The 25,740-nt window shown below is 39.6% G+C and overlaps 1 protein-coding gene across 1 annotated transcript; it reads right to left on the bottom strand.

Annotated features, from left to right (window-relative positions):
* Positions 1-25,740, bottom strand: tmc2a (transmembrane channel-like 2a). The gene is made up of 20 exons (XM_055200958.2): positions 24,321-25,740; positions 24,155-24,193; positions 23,286-23,637; positions 22,416-22,565; positions 20,420-20,510; positions 20,085-20,166; positions 19,702-19,808; positions 11,406-11,504; positions 11,091-11,233; positions 10,591-10,738; positions 8,115-8,303; positions 7,694-7,873; positions 7,444-7,602; positions 7,000-7,128; positions 5,587-5,654; positions 5,147-5,386; positions 4,777-4,902; positions 4,609-4,687; positions 2,312-2,435; positions 1-2,201 (listed from the first exon to the last, which is right to left on the bottom strand). Exons 1-20 carry the CDS (start codon positions 24,358-24,360, stop codon positions 1,990-1,992), a joined length of 2,757 nt encoding a protein of 918 aa, XP_055056933.2. The 5' UTR covers positions 24,361-25,740; the 3' UTR covers positions 1-1,989.

The following is a 25,740-nucleotide window of genomic DNA, read 5'->3' on the forward strand; positions in this document are numbered from 1 at the left end:
CTCTGAGATCTGTCACTAGCCTCGCGATAACTGTCGTGGGGTTAGTGTGTGATTCAGATGATGATTGACAACGGGAAAAAAACAGACGGATGATGGAGGCTACGACAGTGACAGAAAGGCACTTCTGATAAAAAAACAAAACCCTCATGTAAACCACGATCAATGGGACAGCGAATTTACTTTTCTGAAGAGGAGCAGGGTGGGGGACAGTTACGCGTTTTGTAAGTTTTGTAACTGCGACTTTAGCATCTCACACGGGGGAAGGAATAGGATGACTTTAGAAAACTGTTTGTGCTCATGTAAAATTAACCACTCTGGCCCAGCCCACTAACTCACTAAAAGAGTGAAAAAAGGTTACGTGAAATTAAAAGAAAAGCTTTAAAAGAAAAGCAATATGAAATGAAAAGAATGTGTGGAATGAAAATAAAATGCAAAGACAAGCAATGTTAAATGAACAGAAAGTATGCAAATAAGCCTTATAAATTAATGCTCTTCATATATATAAAATGTAGTAAGGGATAGGCCTACTGGAGCTTGGTTGGAGTGGTGGGACTGCTCACGGTGGGGGCCGGGACATTTCCCTTATTTTCCAATCCAAAACTTGACAGGTATGCATATTTATTGACTTTTTTTATTATTCTGCTTAGTAGTTTGTCTGTTTAACTTCCAGTGGCAGCTGATTTGTGTGGATATTTCAGTTATAAAAAGGTATTGAAATACATGTGAATATATCCATAGTCTAATAGATAACTTTTTATTTTGAAGAAAGCAAAACTTTTATCCTGTGTTATCCCAAAAAGGTGGTGTTTTAAATAAATTAGTGCATCCACAACAACAACAAATTTGACCTGCCTTAAAATGTTCAACACATGTGGTTTTGCATAATTTCTAATTAAATTAACATAAATTTAATCAATTTGTTAACGTGATCAAACAGAAAAGTAATGGGAAAAACATGTTTAATCACTGTAGTGCTTAAAGCAACACTATGTAGTTTCCATGTAAAAATGACTTACAGCTCCCCCATGTGGTTGAAAAGCGCAACAGTGCTTGGGATCAGACACTCTTCTGCATGCAGGGGGAGGGGCGGGGCTGTGTTTCCTACCCTCCACCGCCACTTTCAGAGTGTGCTTGTAGCAGCTAGGAGGCTACTCAGGTTGCAACAACAGTACAATTTGTCCAGTTAAAAGTTATTCTATCACTGAAATAATTTAAGAGACATTATTTAAAGGTAAAAAACTACATAGTGTTGCTTTAAATGATTTCTTACAGGGTAGAAAAAAACACTTCTGAAAATTAGAGGGATTTGAGGGGCCTCCACATAAATTTTGCCTAGGGCCTCCAAATATCTAGAACCAGCCCCGGAAGGGACACTGTAACTTAGTAGACTACTCTTGTGTTAATTTGTACAGTTTCTGGAACCACTAGAAAACTTACAACTGCAATCATACAACCACAGAAATTTAAAGCACTAACAAACACAACATTTTAGCTAACATGATTTTCCCTGTGGGGAGCACTGTCTCAATTAGCTGTGTTATAATCTATGTCTGTAGGGAATGTAGTGTGTTATTTGAGCATGCACCAGCAGGTGGCTCAGTGAGTCATCACTGACAACAGAAACAGGGACTACCGTACATTCAAGCAGTGCTTGAAACTAAGTATTATCATGCCAAAATAATGATTTATTTAGTTTTAAGTGAAACCATTGTGATCCTAAAAGTATTTCCATTTTTTACCAAATGTAACTGATCGTGTTACTATGTTTTTTTACAAAACTGTAAGGTATTCTGTAATCTGTTAGTCCTCAACCCTGTGAATAAGCAACAGGTATGCAGTAATATCATGGACACACATTAAAAATATTACACATATGAGCATTTATTATTCTTATTATATTATTTTCCTTAAAAAAATAACCAATACCACTTCTAAAGCAGAGTTACGCACATAGACAACCAGTGCAAACATTATTAAATAGGTCACACATTACTGCCGTCTAGGGGGTGGCCCTTGGCCCCTGCCAGCCCCTGGTTGGCCAGGAAGTGGTCCCGGTCCCCGGGGGCCTGGTGCTCGAGTCACAGGCCCCCGGGCATTAGGATTGGCTGATGCGAGTGACACATCTTTCTGTAGATGCACTCCACCTCCAGCAGCGCCTGGTTTCACTTTTGGGGATTTCCCACCATGGTCAGGTTTTTTTTCTAAGGAGGTGGAAGATAACAATAGCAAGGTCAGTTGTGGGCCTGATCTGCTATCTTGTTATGCACACTAAAGAGGAAACATCTAACAATATTGTTTCTTTAAGGCAAACCTGCATTATGTTGTGGATGGGCATGCAGTGCCCGAGAATTACTTGGAAGCAGATCCTCTAAGTCCTTCATCACCTGGTTGGTGCTGTCTTTGTTGTTGCGTCTGTTTTTCTCTTCATCTCGTGCCTATAGAGTTTTTGTGTTAGAAAATCACATTGTTTGACCTTTCAAAAACAGTTAATTTGTGACAAACTAATTAGCATGTTTTTAAAATAATACCACTTTCAAATATTCCATATACCATATCCAAGTACGTTTGACCCCAAAGTACGGTTCATTTGGCTAGTATGATCGCTCGGTCTGTACCCTGGTACGCATTGCAGAGGTGGTCTCAGGCACAGTTCGGTTTGATTTGTGGACGGGCATGCACGCTAGAATGTGAAACTTCAGCTGTCACTGTAACTAGAAGCATACTCACGTACGGATCATAAAAGTGTAGTGTGAGTGCAGAAGGGGGGGGGGGGGGCAAATCGTACTTCGGTACGGTTTGTTCCGGTTAAGTATAATAAGAGCGTGCCCAAAATTTTTGTTCTTTTCGTCATGTACAGTACTTAAAGGCATAGTTCACCAAAAAATGAAAAGTGTATCATTATTTCATTATGTACTAACTCTGAAGTTGTTACAAACCTGTATAAATGTCTTGTTCTGCTGAGCACAGAGGAAGATATTTTGAGCAACGTAACCAAACATAGTATTTTTCTTCCCTATTATGGAAGTGATTGGAGCTCCTGTTTCCTGCTTGATTACAAATCTACTCCTTTGTGTTCAGTAGAACAAAGAAATGTATACAGGTTTGTAACATCTTGAGGGGAAGTAAATAATAAAATAATTTTTCATTTTCATTTTGAACCATCCCTTTAAACATCTTACAAAGTTTTTCTTGGCACTGTCAACTGCACTTGTCAACTTCAGTCGCTTGCAAGGCAGAACTCTTTGTATAAATGGATATATAAAATATGAGCTAGAAAATGTTAATCGCTGCATCAGATGGTGCTCTATTAAGAGTATTAACATCACATTACTATAAATAGATGCCTTCACAGTAATAATGAAACTACTGTAATAATGACCTCTATCAGAACCTTCAGTGTTTTTAGATACAGATTTAAATTTTCCTGTTTTTTTAAAAGTTCGCCTGTGCATTCAGTCTTAATGATTAGTGGTAAACAAAATTGGCTTGCTGTCATCGAAGGGAGCGCTAAACCTAAGCTCTGAACTTTCAGAGAGCGCAAACCTGAGGCCCCAAGTTCAACCCCTCCAAAACACAACTGCATTGGGGAAGAAAGTGATTGAGTGCAGACTTGCATGCTGAAATCGCTTTACGCCCCAGAAGTCATTGCAACAAAACAAAGGCGAAGGTCAGGTGACCAACAGAAAGATCGCACATCTCAATTCTCTCCAGTGCGTTCTGTGTTCTGGCAACCTTAAAAGTTCGTTCTTCCAAGGTCGCCTGGCAAGACCGATCTCAACGAGAACGCAAGTCCGTTCTTTGCCACTGACCTAGCGTACTAAATGGATTCATTTTAGAAATGTAAAATGATTTGGGACTTTTAAAAAAACATTTGGGGCTAAAGCCCCAGAAGCCAGCCCTCGCTCTGCCACTGTATTAAACCATTGGAGTCATTTGGATTACTTTAATGATGGATGTACAGTACTGTGCAAAAGTCTTAGGCCACTATGCCAGAATTACATTTGTTGGTTTTGCAATGTTATAGAGATCATATATAATTATTTCTCAGTCTCTTTAATAGAATACATCCCAAAAAATACATGAAATGTGTATATAATATTAAAAACGGTATAAAAATGTAAACTGATGTGTCAAGTTTACACTATTAAGCAATAGCAGGAAACTGCAGGATCTCTTAAACATAAGTCCTAATTTCTAATTCTAAAGAAATTTGTCTTTTTACTTCATTCTGCTCAAAAACCCTCAAGATGTGTTTAGTGCCAAGAGAGGTCACACTAAACACAAACGTTGCCATGTAGTCAGATTTTTTTTTACATATTATCTGTATTTTCTGTTTGTATCTTAATAAAATAGAGTGAAAAATAAATATGGATGGACATAAAACTTCTAAAACAACAAGTCTGGTGGTGGTCTAAGACTTTTGTGCTTTATGAAGCTTTGCTGATATGAAAAGATAATATTAAAACTTATACATCTGATACGCCCGGGTGAGTAAATTATGATAAAATGTTCGTGTTTGGATAAAATCTTTAGGATATTTTCTTTTCTAACAAGGCTTAGCCAAGATTTGTGTGCATACTACTTGACATCGACATAAATATTACTGACCATCTGCATCTTCTTTTTTAGCTCCATGTTGGAATTCTTGTAGGCCTCTGACACTGAATTCAGATAATAAATTGCCAGCCTGTAAAAAAACAATTTGCTGGTCACAAGACAGTTGATGTATCATAATGTGTGAAATTAAGTGTCTAATAGTTTTTAATATGCACTTACACCATGAGCAGTACTGCGGGTATAATGAGCCCAGGATTTGCTGCATAGCTGAAGAGCGTCCCCATAAATGCTGGTAGATCCAGATCAATGGTCTCCATAATGACATCAAACATTCTTTCCTTGCCACTGTGGTTAGAGAAAATGCAACACTATCATGGCTAACTATAAATTTGGTGTTTTACATTCAAGGGGTGGGGAGGGATGAGGTAACATAAATATGTGGCTGATTTTCACAAAAAACAGATCATCACGTGTAAATGAATAAAACCTTGCATAAAATGTTAACTAAGTGAGTGAGTGAGTGAATGAATGAGTGAGTGAGTGAGTGAGTGAGTGAGTGAGTGAGTGAGTGAGTGCAAATATGTGTTACCTGAAAGGTCCGCAGTCATAGGAAGGAGGTAAAGACATAATGGTGTAAACCACAGGCAGGAGACTCAGGAAAAGAATGAGCAGTAACAGGCCCATGTAGAAGTTATTTGATTTAGAAGCTTTAAAGACTCTCTCATGAGGAACATTGCACGCCATTACCGCCCAGCACTGGTAGTACATAGAAGTCAGGAGACGTAGAACATTGATTCCAACCAGACCAGGAGCATAGAACGCCCCCATCCTAACAAACAAAGGCAAAGCATTTGCCAAAAAAACTGGTAAAACAAATGTAGCTATGCCATCTAAAAGAGTTGCAAAAAAGTCTTTGTGTTTGCAGCTCACTAGGGTTTAGAGCAGAGTCTTTATTTGCTCATGAACTGCAAATTTTTTTAGTTAATTGCTAGTTGATATTTTTATGTGGTTTTATGCATTCATTCTTACCAGATCATTCCTTGATTGAAAACCAAACCAAGCACATTGCCGCTAATGTCAAATTCACCATAGGAAGGCTGAGAAAGAAAGAGGTTGTTAGAGGTCAAAACCTGACATGGGTTTGAATGACTATATAGAGAAGGATTCAGATATTATGGCGCTTTTCCATTGCATAGTACCACATGGGTTGGGTCCGAGGGGCAACCTTCCGATCTCTGATGAAGCCAATATTTAAGTGACTCTACACTGCAATTCATCGACTGGCCGCTTGAGGCTGGCTCCAAATGGGAGTCAATTCCCATACACCATGTTAAAAATGGCCAACTTTACAGTAGAAAATGATATGTTTACAGCCTGGTACAAAAAGTGTTTTTGGTCTGTATAGCTAATTTTGCCCTTTATGACAACTGTGAGGGGGGTGAATTTTTTTGTAACTTATCCGTTTAAATGATATTAAGCCTTAAACTTCTGCATAATTAAGGGCGTGGCCACTTGAGTGAGGGGTAAACGGCCACTGCTGTCACTAAAATTGAGCTAGGCGGGCGTGGTTTCAGCAACCAGCCAACTCAGCTTCACCCATGTCCCGCCTCTTTACCCATTTTCGGTTTTCCGCGAGTGATTCGTGGTGATGCGTGGCCAAGATGGCGACAGCAGGCAACCCCTAATTTAAGCTTCAAAAACATTCTTCACAAACCAATGGGTGATGTCACGGACACTACGTCCATATTTTTTACAGTCTATGGTTGGGTCATGTCAGCCTACTTTTGTGGGCTTTTCCACTGGGTACAGTACGTAGTACCAATCCTTTTTTTAGTACCACCTCTGCTTAGCAAAACACTGTAGATCACTGACGGGTCTAAGAGAATCATCGCTACCAGCGTCATTGCTAAACCTTCGTCATTAGCTTTATCTTTGTGCTTGCGATGTATCGAGAAAACCTGTTGTAATCTGTTCTTTGTTCTAAGTACCAAAACTCCCTATAAGATGTGAAAATCATCCACAGGATTAGAATCATTAACACAATATCAGTGTCTTACTTTCAGTTTGTGGAGTTACATACACAACGCGCACGTTTTGCAACATAGAGGAGCTGACACCACGGGTGTTTGTACTAAAACTTTCATGTGAGACAGAGGTGGTGATAAATGGATGTGCAAACATCTATTTGTGGTGGTCACTTTTGATTTTGAGGCGGACTGACAAATATATGAATGTATGGGAAACACTGCATTCCAACGACGCTCCCACTTTTTGTATGATGTCACAGCAGTAGGCAGCGCAAATATAATGACACGCATATTGTCCCTCCCACTCTGAAGTTGTACTAAACTCAATGTAAAAAATAACCAAGCCAAAGTAAGGTGAGCTGACACGACCTGACCCGTGGGGTACTATGCAATGGAAAAGCTCCATTAGACTCACCCAGCCAGCTTCCAGGTCCCAGCACCAGCAGTAGTTCAGGAAACGCACAATCAGTGCTCTCAGAAAGTCACCAATTAGAATGGTCAGATATGTCACCTGAATATCTGATACAGTCAGCTTCACAAACTCCTGTTATTGGGGTGAGATTTTGATCAATATTATTTTCCTACAGCCACAAAAAAATTTAGTTCCCAGCACTTACTGCACTGCAATACGGAAAGTGTCCCTAATGTAGCTGTCATTGGGGTGATACCCTTTCATAAAGTACACATTGGTACCCAAGAGTTGATATTAGTACATCAGGGGTATATATTGGTACCAAATGTATACATATCTGAACTTAACTGGTACATAGTAGGATTGTTTAAAAGAGTATTGCCCCTGTGCAGCTTGGGATCATTTGTCTGACAGTGTGATCAAAAAATAAAGTTTGTAACACTTTACTATTCCCACTGTGGTCTCCCAGCATGGCCCTCTGATGATATCAGCAGGGTCCATAGGAGGTGGGGTGGCTGTGCTGTTTGGGTTGTTGGCTGTAAAGTTGGCATAATACTCCTTCATTATCCAGATGCTGGCATTCTTTATGGACTTCTCTTCTTCTAGCTTAATAGAAAAAAAGTTGTTTACTCAGCTGTGTATCTTTTCTTACCAAAAAGTGATTTGCTACAAATGTATGCATAGTTAAAATTCTTACTTTTGCATTAACCTCATCAAACAGAGCAAGCAGGAATGTGTAGAGATTACCAAGGAAGAGCGCAAATATACGTCCCAGCTGCCACTTGAGAGCAATACGTGGATGGTATTCCTCCAATTCAGCAATAGTCTCAAAGAGCATTGGACCAACCAGACCCAAAAGGGACATAATGATCTCGAGCTGGGACACATAGTTATTATATGATTAGCATAATTTTTTAACATCAGAAAGACAATGCACGTGTATGTTTTATTATGTTTCTGTATAAATATCTATTACCAAACACGGTAGCTTATTACTGAATACATCAAGGTAGTACAATACATGCACTGTGGTACTATTTTGCATTTTGTTACTGATTTAAAAGCTGTATATAAGCTGTAAGGCCTGCTTAAGATTGTGAAACACTGTTAATAACTACCTCATTCTTCTCATACCATGAGAGGTTGTCCATGTTGGCAAACTCTTGGGAGCGTTTGACTACAAAGTAGATGAGATAGCCGCTTCCTCCTAAAGTACAAGTGATGAGGAAGTTTGCTAGGACACGTAAGAACCTTCTGAGATGTATGTTCTCATCTTTTTGGTTCTCCTGTTCATCCACGATAGACTCCTGTAAAATGTATTACAGCCTTACTGACTGAAAGCAAATGCTTGGGCATTTGGGATGTAGAAATATATTCAAAGCTGTAGAAACATTGCACACTGTATCCATTGGTCCAGACATATTTTGGTTGCACTTTATTTTACAGTACGTGTACTTACCCTGTACATATATGGTAAATAAGTTGTACTTACCGAAAAATATGTGGTATTTACTTTTAGGTATCTACATGGTAATCAATTGGTATCATTACTGTACTTACCAGTAGTACATACTCTGTAGTTATTATGTAACTCTAGGTAAGTACTGGGTAATAACATATACATACTTATAGTGTAGGTATACTGTGACTAACGAGAAACATTACTGTACTTGCAAATAAATGTACAATATAAGTATTTAGTATTTACTGGCAAGTTGGGATAAATGACAGTTATTTATAGTGTACATATATAATACTAATATCAAACACTACTGTACTTACAAATTGTATATACATGATAAGTGTGTGGTACCTGTAGGCCAATGTAAGTTAATGACCGGCACATATGATGTATGTATACTGTAACTAACAAGAAACACTAGTGTACTTACAAATTGTATATACAAGATAAGTGTGTGGTACCTGCAGGCAAGTGTAAGTTATACTTATACCATACGTATATGATAACTAAGAACAAACATTACTGATGTGCCATTTTGGTACTCAGACTCAGTATCTTTGTCCTTTAAACCAAGCATTAAATAACTGTATGTATTAACTACTGGGTACATTCACTAGTACGTCCATGGTAACTACATGGAAACAGGACTGTAAAATAAAGTGATGCTTTTTACACAGTTATTACATAGGACCTACCACCTAAGATATAGCATCATATACATGTTACTGTGAGGCAAACCCAACCATTGACTATCATACGCATTAACTACTGGGTACATTCACTAGTACGTCCATGGTTACTGCATGGAAACAGGACTGTAAAATAAAGTGATGCTTTTTACACAGTTATTACATAGGACCTACCACCTAAGATATAGCATCATATACATGTCACTGTCCGGCAAACCCGACCATTGACTATCATACGCATTAACTACTGAATACATTCACTAGTACGTCCATGGTAATTGCATGGAAACAGGATTGTAAAATAAAGTGTTGCTTTTTACACAGTTATTACATAGGACCTAACACCTAAGATATAGCATCATATACATGTCACTGTCGGGCAAACCCAACCATTGACTATTATACGCATTAACTACTGAATACATTCACTAGTACGTCCATGGTAATTGCATGGAAACAGGATTGTAAAATAAAGTGTTGCTTTTTACACAGTTATTACATAGGACCTACCACCTAAGATGTAGCATCATATACATGTCACTGTGAGGCAAACACAACCATTGACTGTCACACGCATTAACTACTGGGTACATTCACTAGTAAGTCTATGGTAACTGCATGGAAACAGGACTGTAAAATAAAGTGTTGCTTTTTACACAGTTATTACATAGGACCTAACACCTAAGATATAGGATCATATACATGTCACTGTCCGGCAAACCCAACCATTGACTATTATACGCATTAACTACTGAATACATTCACTAGTACGTCCATGGTAACTGCATGGAAACAGGATTGTAAAATAAAGTGTTGCTTTTTTCACAGTTATTACATAGGACCTAACACCTAAGATATAGCATCATATACATGTCACTGTGAGGCAAACCCAACCATTGACTATCATGCGCATTAACTACTGGGTACATTCACTAGTACACACCTATTGTGTATATACAATCTGCAAGTACAGAAGTGTTTGATATTATTTATCATATATGTACACTATAACTACCTGTCATCATCCCTAACTTGCCTGAAAATACAAAATACTTAAATTGTACATTTTGTAAGTACAGTAATGTTTCTCGTTAGTTACAGTATACCTACACTATACGTATGTATCTGTTATTACCCAGTACTGATCTAGAGTTACATAATAACTACCAAGTATGTACTACTGGTAAGTACAGTAATGATACCAGTGAATTACCATGTAGATACTTAAAAGTAAGTACCACACATTTGTCTGTAAGTACAACTTATTTACCATATATGTACAAGGCAAGTACACATACTGTAAAATAAAGTGCCACCCATATTTTTATCAAACCAGTGGAGGAAATGTGGTATAACAGTTTTATAAAAGGACCAACAGATCATAAAATACAAAATGCAGTGGCCAGCAACCACCCACTTCCACACAATAACACAAGCACATACTTTGAAGCTGGTAGTGATGGAGGCATATTTATTGTCGGCGGTCTCAGCATTCCCAATAAGATAATCCCAGCTGGTGAACATCTTCCAGGCAAAGGTGAATTCATTGTCCTCACCGTCCCCTCCCCCCACGTCTGCGTTTTTAGCCATCCTAACAGCGAGAGTGGACTTTACTTAAAACTTGTAGAGAATCCATTCTCGCCGGCAGGATAACAGAAGCGCAATGTTTAATTGCAGTTGAAATTCAAACAATAGCGTTGACAGTAATCATACAGTGAATTGGAGAGACTGTTTAGTCTATAAAGATGAAGTTTGTATTTTGTCTGTGTGAATATATATATATATAGAAGGTTGATTTTTTATATAAGATGTTTAATATACTACACAATGATATAATATTGAGAACATGTCATATACTGTACACATTTAAAGTCGCATGTACTTCTCAAGAACATTTCATGCCATTGCCACAACATCTAGCAATGGATGAAAGAGGGACTCACGTTCTGATCACAACCATGAGGCTATACCCGAAGGTCCCAATGCCCACCATGAGGTAAGACAGAGGGAGGCGAAACTTCAGGAAGCCAATGGTTCTCTGGTTATTATAGTAGCCATAGAAAAGTACTGAGTACTTGCAGTAACCCTGTCAAACAGAAGCCATCAGAAAATGTTATTGACATGACAAATATTGACAATTTTAACACTTTCTAGAAGCAATTAACGTTTTAACGAATAACACTGGCTGCATAGATTTATGATTAAATATTTGTTGACAGTCTTAGTAATATTCATAAGACATAAGTGATATATCTTACGTTGAAGTCCGTCAGAACAGAGTAATCCATTGCACTGGCTTGGTCCGCTCTTGGCACAGTTTTCCGAGGAATGGACCCATATGGAAGTCCCATGAGAACCTAGTGGATATTTCCATAAGTTCACAACATAAGTAACAGTCCATAATTTAAAGATATATATTGAATAATACTTTATTGATTCTATGAGAGAAATGTTTGCACAAAGAACATCAACGAGTCAAACTCAAGTCCTATGAAACGCAACAGGCTATTAAATATACAGTAATTGTTATTGTTCTGATGATGAAGTGAATGGTAAATTTTGCATGGTAGCATGGTAAATTTTATTAATATTCTTAAGAAATATGTTGAAACTTTGAATTAGTCTTAATTTGGCACGTATGGTCGGGTTGCGATTTTGGCGTTTTCCCATGGTCTTGAGAATAGTATGTCATACAGAACCGTTTGTCACTGTACGTTAGTATTAACGATGACAGTGGGGCTTCTGGCCTTAGTCAAATGAGTTTTTGTTAGTGTTTTAAAGATCAGATGGGGGGCTCCATACATAGATTCACCCTGGGTCCACAAATCTGCTAAATCCTCAACTATGGGTAATATACTTATGCCGCAATAATTAGCCTGTCTGGAACCAAGCTGACTTAAACCACATCACTGTGTGACACTTGTATTACATGTGAAAAGCCCCTACGCTAATAGGATCTTGTTTCTCTCTCCCTGTCTTGTCCTCGACCCGAGGACAATGAGACAAACAGACCCAATTCCGGTAAATGTGAAGGTCAGGACATCCCTGATTTAATAGCAGTCTTTCAATGTGATGACCAGCTGATGCCTGACCGACAACCACCGGCAGAATGTTACAGGGTATCCTGTTGTACTGCTTAGGCAGCAGCTCCACCTTGTGGGGACTTTATGTATGTATACCTTGTAACAGGAAGTCTTCAGTGTTGTGCTATGAGTGCATGTCAGTTGTGCAAGATATAAACAGATAAACGCACTGTTCTTAACAGCCATTTGTGTAGCGTCCTTATTTACCGACATACAACATGGTGTCAGATAGATTAAGACCCAAAAGTGAGCATATGTAGGCCGTCGCTGATGCGACACTTTTTGTTTATGTATGGATAAGTTTAGTTTGCTGCAAACCGGCTCACGTTAGTCATATAATAACATTGTGACTGTACGATGGCATCGTCAATTCCGCCACCTGAGCCGATGAAGACGTCTGGCGATTTGAGCAGCAATTGGGCAAGTTTTCGAGCAGAGTTTGATGATTACTTACTTGCGACCGGACTATCTGAGAAAGATGCGGATGTGCAAGGGGCAACACTTAGACGGCTAATGGGTAGCGAGTGCCGGCACGTATACAAGCACAACCTGGGTCTCACACAAGACCAACAGAAAGACGTAAAAGCCATACTGGAAGCACTTGAAGACTACTTTGCACCCACTAAAAATGTCATCTTTGAAAGGTACGTTTTTGGAAATCTTAGACAAGAGGAGGGTGAGACTATTGATGCGTTTGTTACGAGACTGAGAGAGAAAGCAGCAACATGTGAATATGGAGTCTTAAGAGACCAGCTTATAAGAGACAGGCTTGTTCTTGGGATAACAGATGAGGGGGCAAGGCGCCGCCTGCTTAGAGAAAAAGACCTCACATTGGCAATGTCAGTTGAGATTTGCCGCACTGCAGAGATTATGGACAGTAAGTTGAAAACTATGGCACTGGACACCTCTAGAACTGGAGAAAGCCTTAATATGGCAGAGGAACAGCAACGGCGGCCTACAAGCAGGCCATATGAACAGACCGTCAAACCTGCACAGAGCATGAGAGGGACAGGCGAGTGCCGGTACTGTGGCACTCAACACAGACGTGGGCGGGACCAGTGCCCCGCTTTTGGAAAAGCATGCCGCTCATGTAGCACCCCCTATCACTTTGCAAAAGTGTGCAGGAAAAGAGGCCAAAACTCACGCCAGTTACACACTATGGATGCACCCTCTGAAGAGGATCAAGATGATAATGGTGGCAATCTGGGCCAGATTTACACAGCAATGAGCATACGAGCAGTAAACCCACAGGGGAAAAAGATGTTTGTCAACCTCCCACTGCAGAACGGGCCCCAGAAATGCCAGCTCGACTCTGGAGCAACCTGCAACGTGATGAGTATCAAGGAGAAAATGAGACTATCACCCAGGATGGCTCTTCAGCCTAGTCGGACCAGACTGAAACTTTACAACAGTGCTTGGATAAACTCCATGGGACTGTTCAGCACTCAGTGCGTCATTAGAGGCAAAAAACACAAACTTGACTTTGAAATTGTGAAATCCAGCCAGAGGCCACTGCTTTCGGGATCCACATGCGAGGAACTCAGTCTGATACGCTTCACAATTCCAGAGGAGTTGAATAGTGTAGAGCATATGAAGTTGAGCATGCTGACTAAAGAGAGCTTAATCAGCACGTATCATGATGTCTTCAACGGCCCTATTGACTCTCTGCCTGGCAAACTTCACTTTGAGCTGGACAGCACTGTTGCCCCCGTGCAATGCGCCCCCAGAAATGTACCAGTGGCCCTCAAAGCAGCCGTTAAAGCGCAGTTGGACCAGTATGAAAGGGATGGGCACTTAGTCACAGTCACACAACCCACTGACTGGATGAGCAATCTGGTCATAGTGAAGAAGCCAGAGAAACTTAGGCTCTGTATTGACCCCAGACCCCTGAACCAAGCTCTCAAGCGGTCCCATTACCTTATGCCCACCCTAGATGATGTGCTGTACAAGCTGCCAAAAGCACGTATCTTTACGCTGGTGGACGCGCAGGACGCGTTTCTACAGTGCCGCCTGGATGAGGAGAGCAGCTTGATGACTACATTTTGGACGCCGTGGGGCAGGAAACGCTGGCTGAAACTCCCTTTTGGTGTGTCAGTTGCGCCAGAGCTGCGCCAGAGCTGTATCAGAGGAAGCAGCACGAGCTCCTGGTGGGCTTGAAAGGAATTGAGCCTATAGCTGACGGCATCTTAATTGTGGGCTGTGGCCCATGACGCAAACCTCATCGCACTGATGGACAGATGCAGGGAAGTAAAATTGAGGCTAAGTTTGAAGAAGCTGCAATTTCGAGTTAAGGAAGTCCGCTTTCATGGCCATGTCCTTTCAGCCGAGAGCCTCAAAGCTGACCCTGACAGGGTCAGAGCAGTTCTAGACATGCCCAACCCCACGGACACTAAAGGTGTGCAGCGTTTTGTGGGGTTTGTGAAGTACCTATCCAAGTCCATGCTGCGCTTATCAGAAGTCTGTGAACCACTGAGGAGGCTGTTGGACAAAGATGTACAATGGCACTGGCTGCCGAAGCACGATGCGGCCATTACGGAGATCAAGACGCTGATTACAGCTGTACCTGTTTGGAGGTATTACGACATCAACAGGCCAGTCACCATACAGAGCGACTCCAGCCAGACGGGCCTGGGCTGCTGTTTGCTGCAGGAAGGACAGCCAGTTGCATTTGCATCCCGTGCATTGTCCCAAACAGAGCAAAATTATGCTCAAATAGAAAAAGAATGCCTGAGCATTGTGTTTGCCTGTCAGCAATTCCACTACTACCTGTATGGGAGAGGTGATATTACAGCAGAGACAGATCACCGCCCGCTGGTGTACATCTTCATTAAGCCCCTTCTCAGTGCGCCAAAACGCCTCCAGAGCATGCTCCTCATGCTTCAGAATTACTGCCTCAAAGTGGTGTACAAACCAGGCCCGGAAATGTACATCAGTGACACGCTCAGCAGAGCTGCTACCCCGCCACAGAGCACGGACACGCAGTACAGCCGGGAAATGGTCTGCACCTTGCAGCAGGAACAGTACGACACCGCGGCAATTCAGCAGACGGCCTGTTTGAACGTCACCAGCCAACGCCTCACTCAAATCCGACAACACACGGAGAAGGATGAGTGTCTTCAGATGCTTAAGACTGTCATGCTGGAAGGATGGCCAGACTGCAGAGAGTAGACGTCCATAGTGATTAGAGGGTACTGGGCCATCAGAGACGAAATCAGTGCGCAATACGGCGTACTCTTCAGAAGCCAGCGTGTTATCATTCCTAAAACTTTGCGATCAGAAATGCTGAGACGGATCCACTATAGCCACATAGAGGGAGAGGCTTGCTACAGGCAAGCCGTGACACCCTATTCTGGCCCAACATGCAGGGAGAAATAAAAAACTTTGTGCAACAATGTTCTGTGTGCAATGAGTACGCACATGAACAACAGAATAAGACCATGATGTCACACCCACCACCCACACGTCCCTGGCAGATAGTAAGCATGGACCTGTTCAATCATGCAGGAAAGGATTTCCTGCTCGTGGTGGACCATTACTATGACATCTGGGAGGCTGATCTGCTTCCTGACCTCTCAGCTGAGACTACGATCATGAGGTGCAAGGCTCAATTTGCAGACCATGGCATACCAGACCGGGTCATTTCTGACTGTGGATGTCAGTTTGCATGTGGAGCTTTCAGGACATTTGCAAATGAGTGGTGCTTTGAGCATGTTACTTCATCGCGAAGACACCCAAAAGCCAATGGCAAAGCTGAGTCGGCAGTTAAGATTGTAAAAAGCCTTTGCAGAAGAGCTGCGTTCGCTGGGGAGGACCCATGGAAAGTTATTCTTCATTGGAGGAACACGCCTTTAGAAGGACTGCACTGCAGTCCTGCCCAGTGACTGATGTCGCGGAGACTGAGAACGCACCTCCCTGTGACGGACCAGCTTCTGATGCCCCGGGTCATCAATGAGGTCACAGACAAACTGTGTATGAAACGCCAGAGGGCGAAACTGAGCTATGACAGATCAGCCAAAGATTTGCCTGAGCTTAACATCGGTCAGCCCATCAGGATGAAACCACTCCCTGGGGACAGGACTGGCTGGTGGAGAAAAGGGGTGTGCCTGCAGCAGGCGGGTCCCAGGTCCTATGTTGTTAATGTGGAGGGGACAACGTACCGTCGTAACAGGGTCGATCTTAGACCAGCAGAGGGAGTCCCCTCGTTGTCAGCAGGGAATCTAGAACATTCCCCAGAGCCTCCTGGGGATGCACATGCCACAGCAGAGAGCGCTGCGAGCGAGGATAGCAGTGAAGAGACAGGCACCAGTCATGGGGGGGCACCCCATTCCTCACAAACCATTTGCACGCCACACCGAGCGGAGCAGGGCCAGTCATATTCCCGGAGTGGCCGGCTAATTAAACTTTGGGATAGATTGAACCTTTAAGTGGGGCTAACTGAACAAGTAAACAAAAACAATGTTAACAGCTGTCTTATCAGTATTTGTGTTCTGACAGCTGTGGTAGGTAATAGCCTGTTAATAAGTTGGGGTGTTCTTTGCAGAGTTAACAGTGGGAGTTTAATCAAGTTCAGGTTATTGACATTTAATGTTTGAATATCTTACTACAGGAAGGGAGATGTTACAGGGTATCCTGTTGTACTGCTTAGGCAGCAGCTCCACCTTGTATGTATGTATACCTTGTAACAGGAAGTCTTCAGTGTTGTGCTATGAGTGCATGTCAGTTGTGCAAGATATAAACAGATAAACGCACTGTTCTTAACAGCCGTTTGTGTAGCATCCTTATTAACCGACATACAACACAGAACCCATTTAATTTTCTTACTTGTTTACATATATACCATATATATATGTATATGTCACCCAATGTTTTTTTCCTCCTAGGACTTTTTTCTCCCGGCTAAAAAAGTTCGGGGTTTTTTTCTCCTAGGGGGGTTTTCACCCGGGGAGTAAGCCTTCATTGGCTTAACTTAGCACTCTCTTCTATACGTTACACTAGTAATACGCTCGCTTATAATGTTTATTTATAGCCTCAGCAAATTCCACTGCTTATGCTATCTGTATTATGTTATGCTATCTGTTGATTTTTCTGTGTTTTTCCCTGCTTCTATTAATGTAAAGCTGCTTTGAAACAATTACCAATTGTGAAAAGCGCTATATAAATAAAATGAAATAGAATAGAATTGGACAGTTTTAATGCTGGAATGACATGGTGCAAGTGCTGATGTTACTAAAGCCTATTTAAAGCCCATTGATTTAAGCAGAACAGGGGCTCACTGTCAGGCTGTGACTTATTGTTTTCATTAAATCGAGTGTGTATCATAAGTAAACTTTGGATAAATAGCTGCTTAATTACTGCATTACTTTACTACTGTTTTGCATTTAAGTTTTCTAGAACGTTACATCATTTGGATAAAAAGCTGTTATGTTTGATCATTGCATAGAACTAGTAAAAAATATTTAGTATTGTTTGTCAAATTTTGATGTGTTACCTTCAAAAAACTGTGATTATTTTATTGGTTTGTAGTTTTTCCAACTAAAATGTATGAAATTAAAGGTACAGTGTGTATTTTTAAATGGATCTATTGACAGAAATGCAAAATAATATACAAAACTATATTATCAGGGGTGTATAATAAAGCAATAAACCCCGAGAAGCTTCGCGTCGTGCCTAACAACGCCCATTAGCTGTTATAAAATGCACTGGTAACCCAACGCTTCGAGGGGTTTATTGCGTTTATAAAACGGTTACTTCATATGCATAACGTTAGCGGGATTTTATAAAATAAAACCCAAATAAGTTGTAATTATATTAGTACAAATATTACTCTTCCGCCAAACAAAGTAGTTCCTCAGAATCAAGTGTGACTGAAACAGAGCGCAGTTCCCAAACAACACAGACGCAGCAAAGACACAATGAAAATGAGATTAAAGACTGTGGTGTTTATGTTATAAATCACCATTCATCTAATTTATAAATTAACATTTATATTAATGTATAAATTAGATGCAACTGTTGAAGTGATGATCAAATATGCTTGGACTCTTTCCCCGTCAGCATTTTTTTTAAGTTGCCACCCAGTTTAGTTTAATGCCTTGCAGAAAAATTATCTTCTTTATATAAACATAAGATATCAAATGAAAGAACAGACCATCCGCTTTCAAACAAAAACAAACAAAAAAACATTTCATCCTACCTTAATTTGTTCTCTTATCACCTCTTAAAATATTTTATTAAAAGCGGAGATAATTCCATTTTTGTGAAGAACTTTAGTAAGAGATCAAAATAACAGCCATGAATAGTACTACACGGTGTTTTCAGTGAATGCGTCAGTGTTTAAGTTGGGTAAGATCGCCCCCCAGTGGATAATAGCGGACGTATGAACTTGAGTTGTAAAATCCTCAGACAACGTTTTCTCTTTATCGACGAGATGACTCAACAATATTTATTGACATTTATCTGGATATCGCCATTAATTGTGTAATTGTAGACAAATTAAAAATATGATTAAAGACTGTGGTGTTTATTTTCATAAATCAGTACGCAGCAACAGTGGTGCAGTGATACTTATGTAATGTGGTCTGAACCGTGAGGTTACCGGTGTATTTTATCACGGCTTAGAACGTGTTTCAACCAATCAGAATGAAGAACCAGAACTGCCCGTTTTATAAAGACCTTTTTATAATGAACCGTTATGTTTTTATTACCTTAGAAAGAGACGTTTTTATCCACATACACAGAGAGTCCCCTTACATGGAAGTTGCCATTTTGTGCCGCCATGTTTCTACAGATGCTCTTAACGGACAAACTTTTTTTACTAAGTTGTCTCCATTGATGACATGTTTTTCTGGTGGCGGCTAACATAGCTTCTCTATGCTTTTTTAAAAGCGAGGGGTGAGCATGGACTGAACCATTGGTTGCAATTCGCAACCTTACCACTAGATGCCGCTTAAATTTGCACACTGCACCTTTAAAAAGTCTAATATTAATACAATTATACAAAAACTTTTTCAACATTTTTACATACATTTTCAACTTTTGTTTCTGGACCAGAGTTTCGACGCATTAGTAACTGGTTTTCCAAGGAATAGTTTGCCACATTAAATATTCATGTTTAATTAAAAGTTCAGCTACTGCATATTTGCAACATACGAATAAAGTAATTTTATGTTAATATACATTTCTATGGTATACACAAATGATAACTGACTTTCATATGAGGTAATGGCATAAGAGCTAATAAAGCATTGGATCCCCGTTTACATTTACAGCATGTATGCATTATTCAAAACAACTTACAGTGCATTCAATGTATACATTACTTGTCTTCCCTGGGAACGAACCCATAACCTTGCAATGCTCTACCAACTGAGCTAAAGGAAAACTAATATGTTCCAAGACTGGTTTACTTTACTTTGTTATACAAATCGCTGTTGCCAGGTGAGCATGCAACAACATAACAGAAAATCCTGACCTCTGGTATCACAACCAGGCCGAAGGTCAAGCCGAAGAGGACCATGTTCATGCCGTACATCCAACGCAGGAAAATAAAGTATGAAGCAACTGATGACCCAAAGTGACCTGCAAAACAAGTACAAAACATTTGAATGAAACAAAACATATTAAATAATTATGATAAATTAATGTATTTTATAAAATTTCATAAAACTGGGGCCACCCTGGCACAATCTTGCGGCCCACCTTGGGGTTCATGGCCTCTAGTTTGAGAACCACTGCCTAATCCAAAGATTATTTCAGAACTGGCCACTAGTGGGCAATATTTTGCTTATTTAAGCATTCGATTATTTGGAATAAACTCAGTAAAACAACGTGGTTGTGTTTATAAGTCATACTTACTCTCAACTTCCTTTATTTTCCGTTCCCAAGGTATGCAAGCTGTTTTAAAATTGTCAAAATCTCTTTGAAATTTGATCCATTTCTGTATGATAAGGCAAAAAGAGTTCCCACAAGATTAGTAAAGTGTAACAAACTGCATATTTACAGTTTCTGAAGACTCCTCACCACTATAATGTTAGAATGTTGTGGTTGCTTTGGATGACTTACTTGTCAAGTTTAATACTAAATGAAGGTAATTTAAACAGACCCCTACTTGTATCAATGCATGAGACATTGGTGTAATAATGATCTGAGGACCACAATGAAAGATAAAGTGAAGATTCTTATATTCCTACCTTCATCATCATGACTTTGTAGGCATATAGCTTTCTGCCTTTGCCTTTGCCCAGAGCGCCCTCAAATTTATCCACAAACTGCTGAGCCTCCCTACAGACACACGAACATAGGATAAAATTGGTTTCAAACATTTTCACAGCAAAAATTTGAGAGTTAAAATTTCAGTGTTAAACATTTCTGGTTTGAATTGAACACCTAAAGAGCAGAGTCCTGCAACGGGTCGGGTACCCGCGGGTACCTGCGGATAACTGCATAAAAGTGTCTAAAACGGGTGGATTGTGACATTCCTAAAATTTACGGGCGGGGCCGTGGGTGGATAATTAGTGGGTAGTAGCGCAAATGAAAATATGTGCAAAATTTGTATGTCTATGGGATGTGCACACCAAAACTTTTAAACGTTGCTGAAAACGCCTGGAGGACACCGAATGCCAGCTGTTTTTTCAGCTGAGCGCTTTTTAGCTGTGCTACTTGACTCCACTGTGATTGGACGGCCGTGTGAGAACTGACATTGACGAGCGGAGCTTTTCACCCAAAGTTGAATCTCTTTCAACTTTCGACGCTCAGCGCCGAGCACGGAAAAAACACTGAATGCCGCTTATTTGAAAAACGCTGAGTTTCCATCGGAATCAATTGAAAACATGCGCCGGCCGCGGGCATGAAAGCTTTGGTGTGCACGAATTACTATTACACGCACAACATTTGACATTTGACCCATCACGTCACCACTGCGACAGTGCGCAACCTTTGTTGATTCTTCTCGTAGCCTAGTTGGAGCGAGCGTTGCAGGAGTTGCATAAAGTTTTGCCGTTGGAAGCAGAACGTCTTCTCTTAGAAAGCATTTCGAGACAAGACTTAGGAGCACAGCAGGGGTTGTGTAGGTAGTTTTTTTTTCTTGGTTCTCTTTTTCTATTAATAGGTCTATTTGTGTATAGTTATCAGGTTCCATTTGTGCCGTAGGCTAATTGAATGGCGCAAAACAAAACACACTTTAGCCTGTTTTATTAGCCCATTCATGACGCTGTTGTGATGTTGAGAGACATATCTCAAAAAATAAAGCACTTTAATTGGAATGATTTTAGCGTGTGTGATTTATGCGTGTGCGGGAACGGGTCGGGTAATGGGCCAAATATTAACAGGTCTGGGTGGGTACGGATTTAATTTTGATATTATCACGGGTGACGGGTCAGATCTGGCGCTGAACTTTGCAGGTACAGGCCGGAGCGGGTCTCCAAAAATGGACCCGTGCAGGACTCTACTGTACTAAAGAGTACATTTAACATATTTAGAGTAAATTGATGTTCAGAGTTGGAGTTAATCATGCCAATGTTAACCCAACTCCTTAGAGGAGATGTACTGTAATTACTGCAAATTGAACGGTAAGTAAAACTAAGGTTTACATTAATTTTTGAATGCTCCTATAATGCAATCTGTACCTTTATCCTCTCTATCACCATCTCTGTTTGAAACCTAAAATTGCATTTTACATCTTACTTGTAAAGTTTGTTGGCTGTTTCATTTAAAGTCACTGCGATCAGTGTTTGCATTTCATCAGCTAATTTGCATTATAAAGAAATCACCTAAAAACAGCACAGTTTTGCAGTTTGGCAATTTTAACATGCTATAATAAATGATCTGTACGGTATTTTGAGCTAAAAAATTCACATATGCACTCTGGGGACACCAATGACTTATTTGACATCTTTGCATAATCACATAATATGACCACTTTAACACTTTTGTGAGTTTTGTGAGTAGTATTAAAAACTTAATCATCTTGAAAGTGTTAATTTAACTGTGATAAGTGTGAAAAAGTGTTGAAATCAACTCTGTGAGATTTAGTTTAACACTGGACTTTGAAAGCTATACATATGTTCTATGGAAGCTATACATATTTTAACCTGGCATGGTGTGAAATGTGTCCTATTGTTGTCAATATTAGACATCTTATAACTGTATATACTGTATATATATATATCATTTCAGGTGATTAAGTACTTGAGAACTTTGAGTCGTCTCCTCATTCTCCAGGGCTTGTTCCTGATGTTTGCTATCAGTTTCTTCTTTTCCTCTACCTCCTCCATCAATCTGGCCATTTCTCCTTCAGACATAGAGTCCTCCTCTTCATCAGATTTCGAATCTTCATCACTAACACAGAACAAATATAGAAAATAGGAGGGTACAAAACTCTAACTGGTACAAATACGTGTAGGGAGTGTATGGGGAGACATAGTATTAAAAATGCAATGGCTTTAAATAGTTAAAATGATACTCTGGTGGAAATGTAAGAATGTAAGAAGAGGCTAAAATAGCAGACGCTGGCAGATGTTTTCTGTCATAATCAAACCACTTTTGTTAATAGAATACATACATGGGCTTTAATAACCCCTTATTAAGACAAGACTTTGAATATGGAGTGTATGGGTGGAAGGTTTAACCATTCAGGAGCAAATAATTTTTTTCAAATAGTATTCAGTAGTGTTATTAATATTTACATAGCCAAAGTAAAGTGAAAGACCTTTTTATGTGAGTAATTGTACACGATTTTACTTTTTTTTTAAACAATATTTCTATAGGCGTAAACATTTTTTATTAAAAGAAAAGTAAATGACTGGGACTTCAGGATAGAATGTCTGCTGAATCTGCTCTTTAATAAAATGTTTAATGAACATTATTGGAAAAGATTAAGAGCTGCAAAATCAATACATTTGTTCAGTTTTTGGATTCTCTTAGTCATCATGGGTTAAGTATTTGTAATGGGAGTTTCAAGAGAGTTTTGTCTTACATTCTGGTGTAGGTGTCAAGAACACCTACAGTATGAAATCAATTAATTATCAATTCTATGCTGGCTTAATCTGTGTTCCATACCTGCTATTCTTTTTCTTCTTCTTATCATCATCGCCGTCTTTATCTTTTTCTTTCTCTTTAGCATTTTTCTTTTTTCTTCCACCTTTCTTGCTTTTTTTGTTGTCTCCCCCTTCTCCACCCTTGTCTTTCACTTTTCCTCTTCGCCTGTTTCCTGCGCATCTCCTCTGAGGAATGCCATCGTCGCTGTCTTCCTCATCCGCCTCTGCCCGGGATGGTTTCTTTTTATTGGCCGCTCGACGACCTTTAGGGGGTACATCATCCTCATCTTCACCATCCTCACTTGCAGCTGCCTTGCCACGTTTGCCAGTGGCTGCTTTTTTAGCACCCTTGCCTTTGACTCTGTTGTTATCCTCTGTGTAAAAGAAGGAATGCTTCTATGCTAATGTATCACACATAAAACACATCTCTCTGACAATCTTACTGTTTAATTAGGCTAACACACTTACTGAAGACCTGTAGATTATGTTTAGTTATAGAGCAATAGAGACCAATAAAACTTTTTAAATAAAGGTGATAGACAACGCAAAAGAAGAACCAGTCTTTACTCCATGGTTTCATAAAAAAAAACTTTAACATTAAATAAAACTTTCTTTCTCACAAAAAGATTCTTTGAAGTGGAAAAAAATATTTGGACATATAAAAGAAAGAAGAATGAGAAGACTATAATAATAGTAAGAAATGGGTCTTTTTAAAAGCTATTGAATGGAATTTTTTTGGGGGGGGGGTAAAATTTATAAGTTTCAAATAAGGCTTTTATCCCTCCTTGTAAGTCTATGGATTTAAAAAAACTGATTTAGAATAGCAAAAGGACACTTTAATCTCAATAAGATGAGTGTAGAATGAGTTATTAATACTGATGCTGTTCCTACCTTCAGCACTTTCCACTTCTCCATCAATATCTATTCCAACTAATCAAAATGAAACAAACATAAAAAAGGCAAGAATTATGCAATATATCACTGAAATAGTTGTCATTACCAGAGATTTAAAAAATAGCTATGAAAGCACAATATTAATTAAAAATGTATAACTCACCGTCTTCCAGTTTTCTTGCTGTATCACTTTTCTTTGGCATTTTTCTGCCCTTCTGATCTCTATTAGTATCTGAATTTCTTACCTTGCACCTGCGGTCTAACAAATTACTGCACAGGTGTGCAACTGCTCTCGAGTAACTGACTCTCTATTTCCATAGCAACGCCACGTGACCTCACATATGCCATATCGATTGATATTAGTATGTTAAATGAGGCAAAACGTTCATCTTAATGATATGATTTCAGTTCAACGTTTTTTGACAGAAAACTCTCTTTTGAAGATAAAGACATCGGTACAATGCAGAGAAGACAATCTTTATTTAATGACCTTAAAGCTAAGTAATATAAAATAAATCAAGCCGCTTAAATGGGAATATTAGAATTTCCTTAATGTTCAAAGAAAAAAATCAAAAGGCATTCCAGATGACCTGCCAGACAGTAAGCCACATTCATTTAAACTGTTCGATGCACTCTCACTCACTGGGATATATGACACCTGGCTCTGATGTCACAAGAAGAGCTACCTTAAAGATTTAATGAAGGTTTAGGTTTTCCTTCAAAGACAATTAAACACATTTCACACTATATTGAGCTTTGCACTTTCTTTTTAACAGACACTCTCTTTCAAAGTAATTTGGCAAGAAACTATCCACAAAAATACATTTATTTAGAGGTTTACAGTTTCAGACAATTGTCAATAATCATGACTACAAGAGGCATTGTTCATATTGCTTTTTAAAGCTATAGCTCACAACAATTATGAGAGCATTTGAGCAAATTATTGTGTCTTAACCAGTGTGGGATGTATGGTGCTTGTTGTAACCCAAAGACACCCAAATAGATTTTAGACCTAATGAGCAGACAAACAGACGTGTGATCTTGTGTCTGCTCTACATGACAACACCTGGTAGATGACACAGCATCTCAGTTTTCACAAGTGACCCATTACATGTTTATTAGTCTCACATGGTGTAGACAAAGAGCGTGTGCATTGGCATAACGTTCATTTCTGGTCCTGAATAAATGCGTAATAATGACACCACCCATGTGTGTGAAAGCAAACAAAACATTGAGTGGCAGATACAAAGAAACAGGGTGTTAGATCAGATCTCCACACCAGATAAAATAAAAAACGATCCAGCCCCAGATGCCAGATCACGTAAAAAAATATAAGTTTACTTGTTTAACAGGCTTCTGTCAGTTAAGAGGTTGATCGATCATTGCTAGAGGAGAGCAGCACAAACAGGACACGAGACGAAGGTTTTGATGATAAAATAGAACAGAGTTTTATTGATGACAGCTTCAGTTGCTTATGTCTCAATGTTCAAACCTCGTCCAACCACATGAATTCAGCATGCACTGTTATACTGCTTAATAGCAACATCCCACAAACCTTGAGCTTCCATAAACATTCTCTTCAT

Source organism: Misgurnus anguillicaudatus, chromosome 22 (genome assembly GCF_027580225.2).
Source record: "Misgurnus anguillicaudatus chromosome 22, ASM2758022v2, whole genome shotgun sequence".
NCBI classification, from domain to species: domain Eukaryota; kingdom Metazoa; phylum Chordata; class Actinopteri; order Cypriniformes; family Cobitidae; genus Misgurnus; species Misgurnus anguillicaudatus.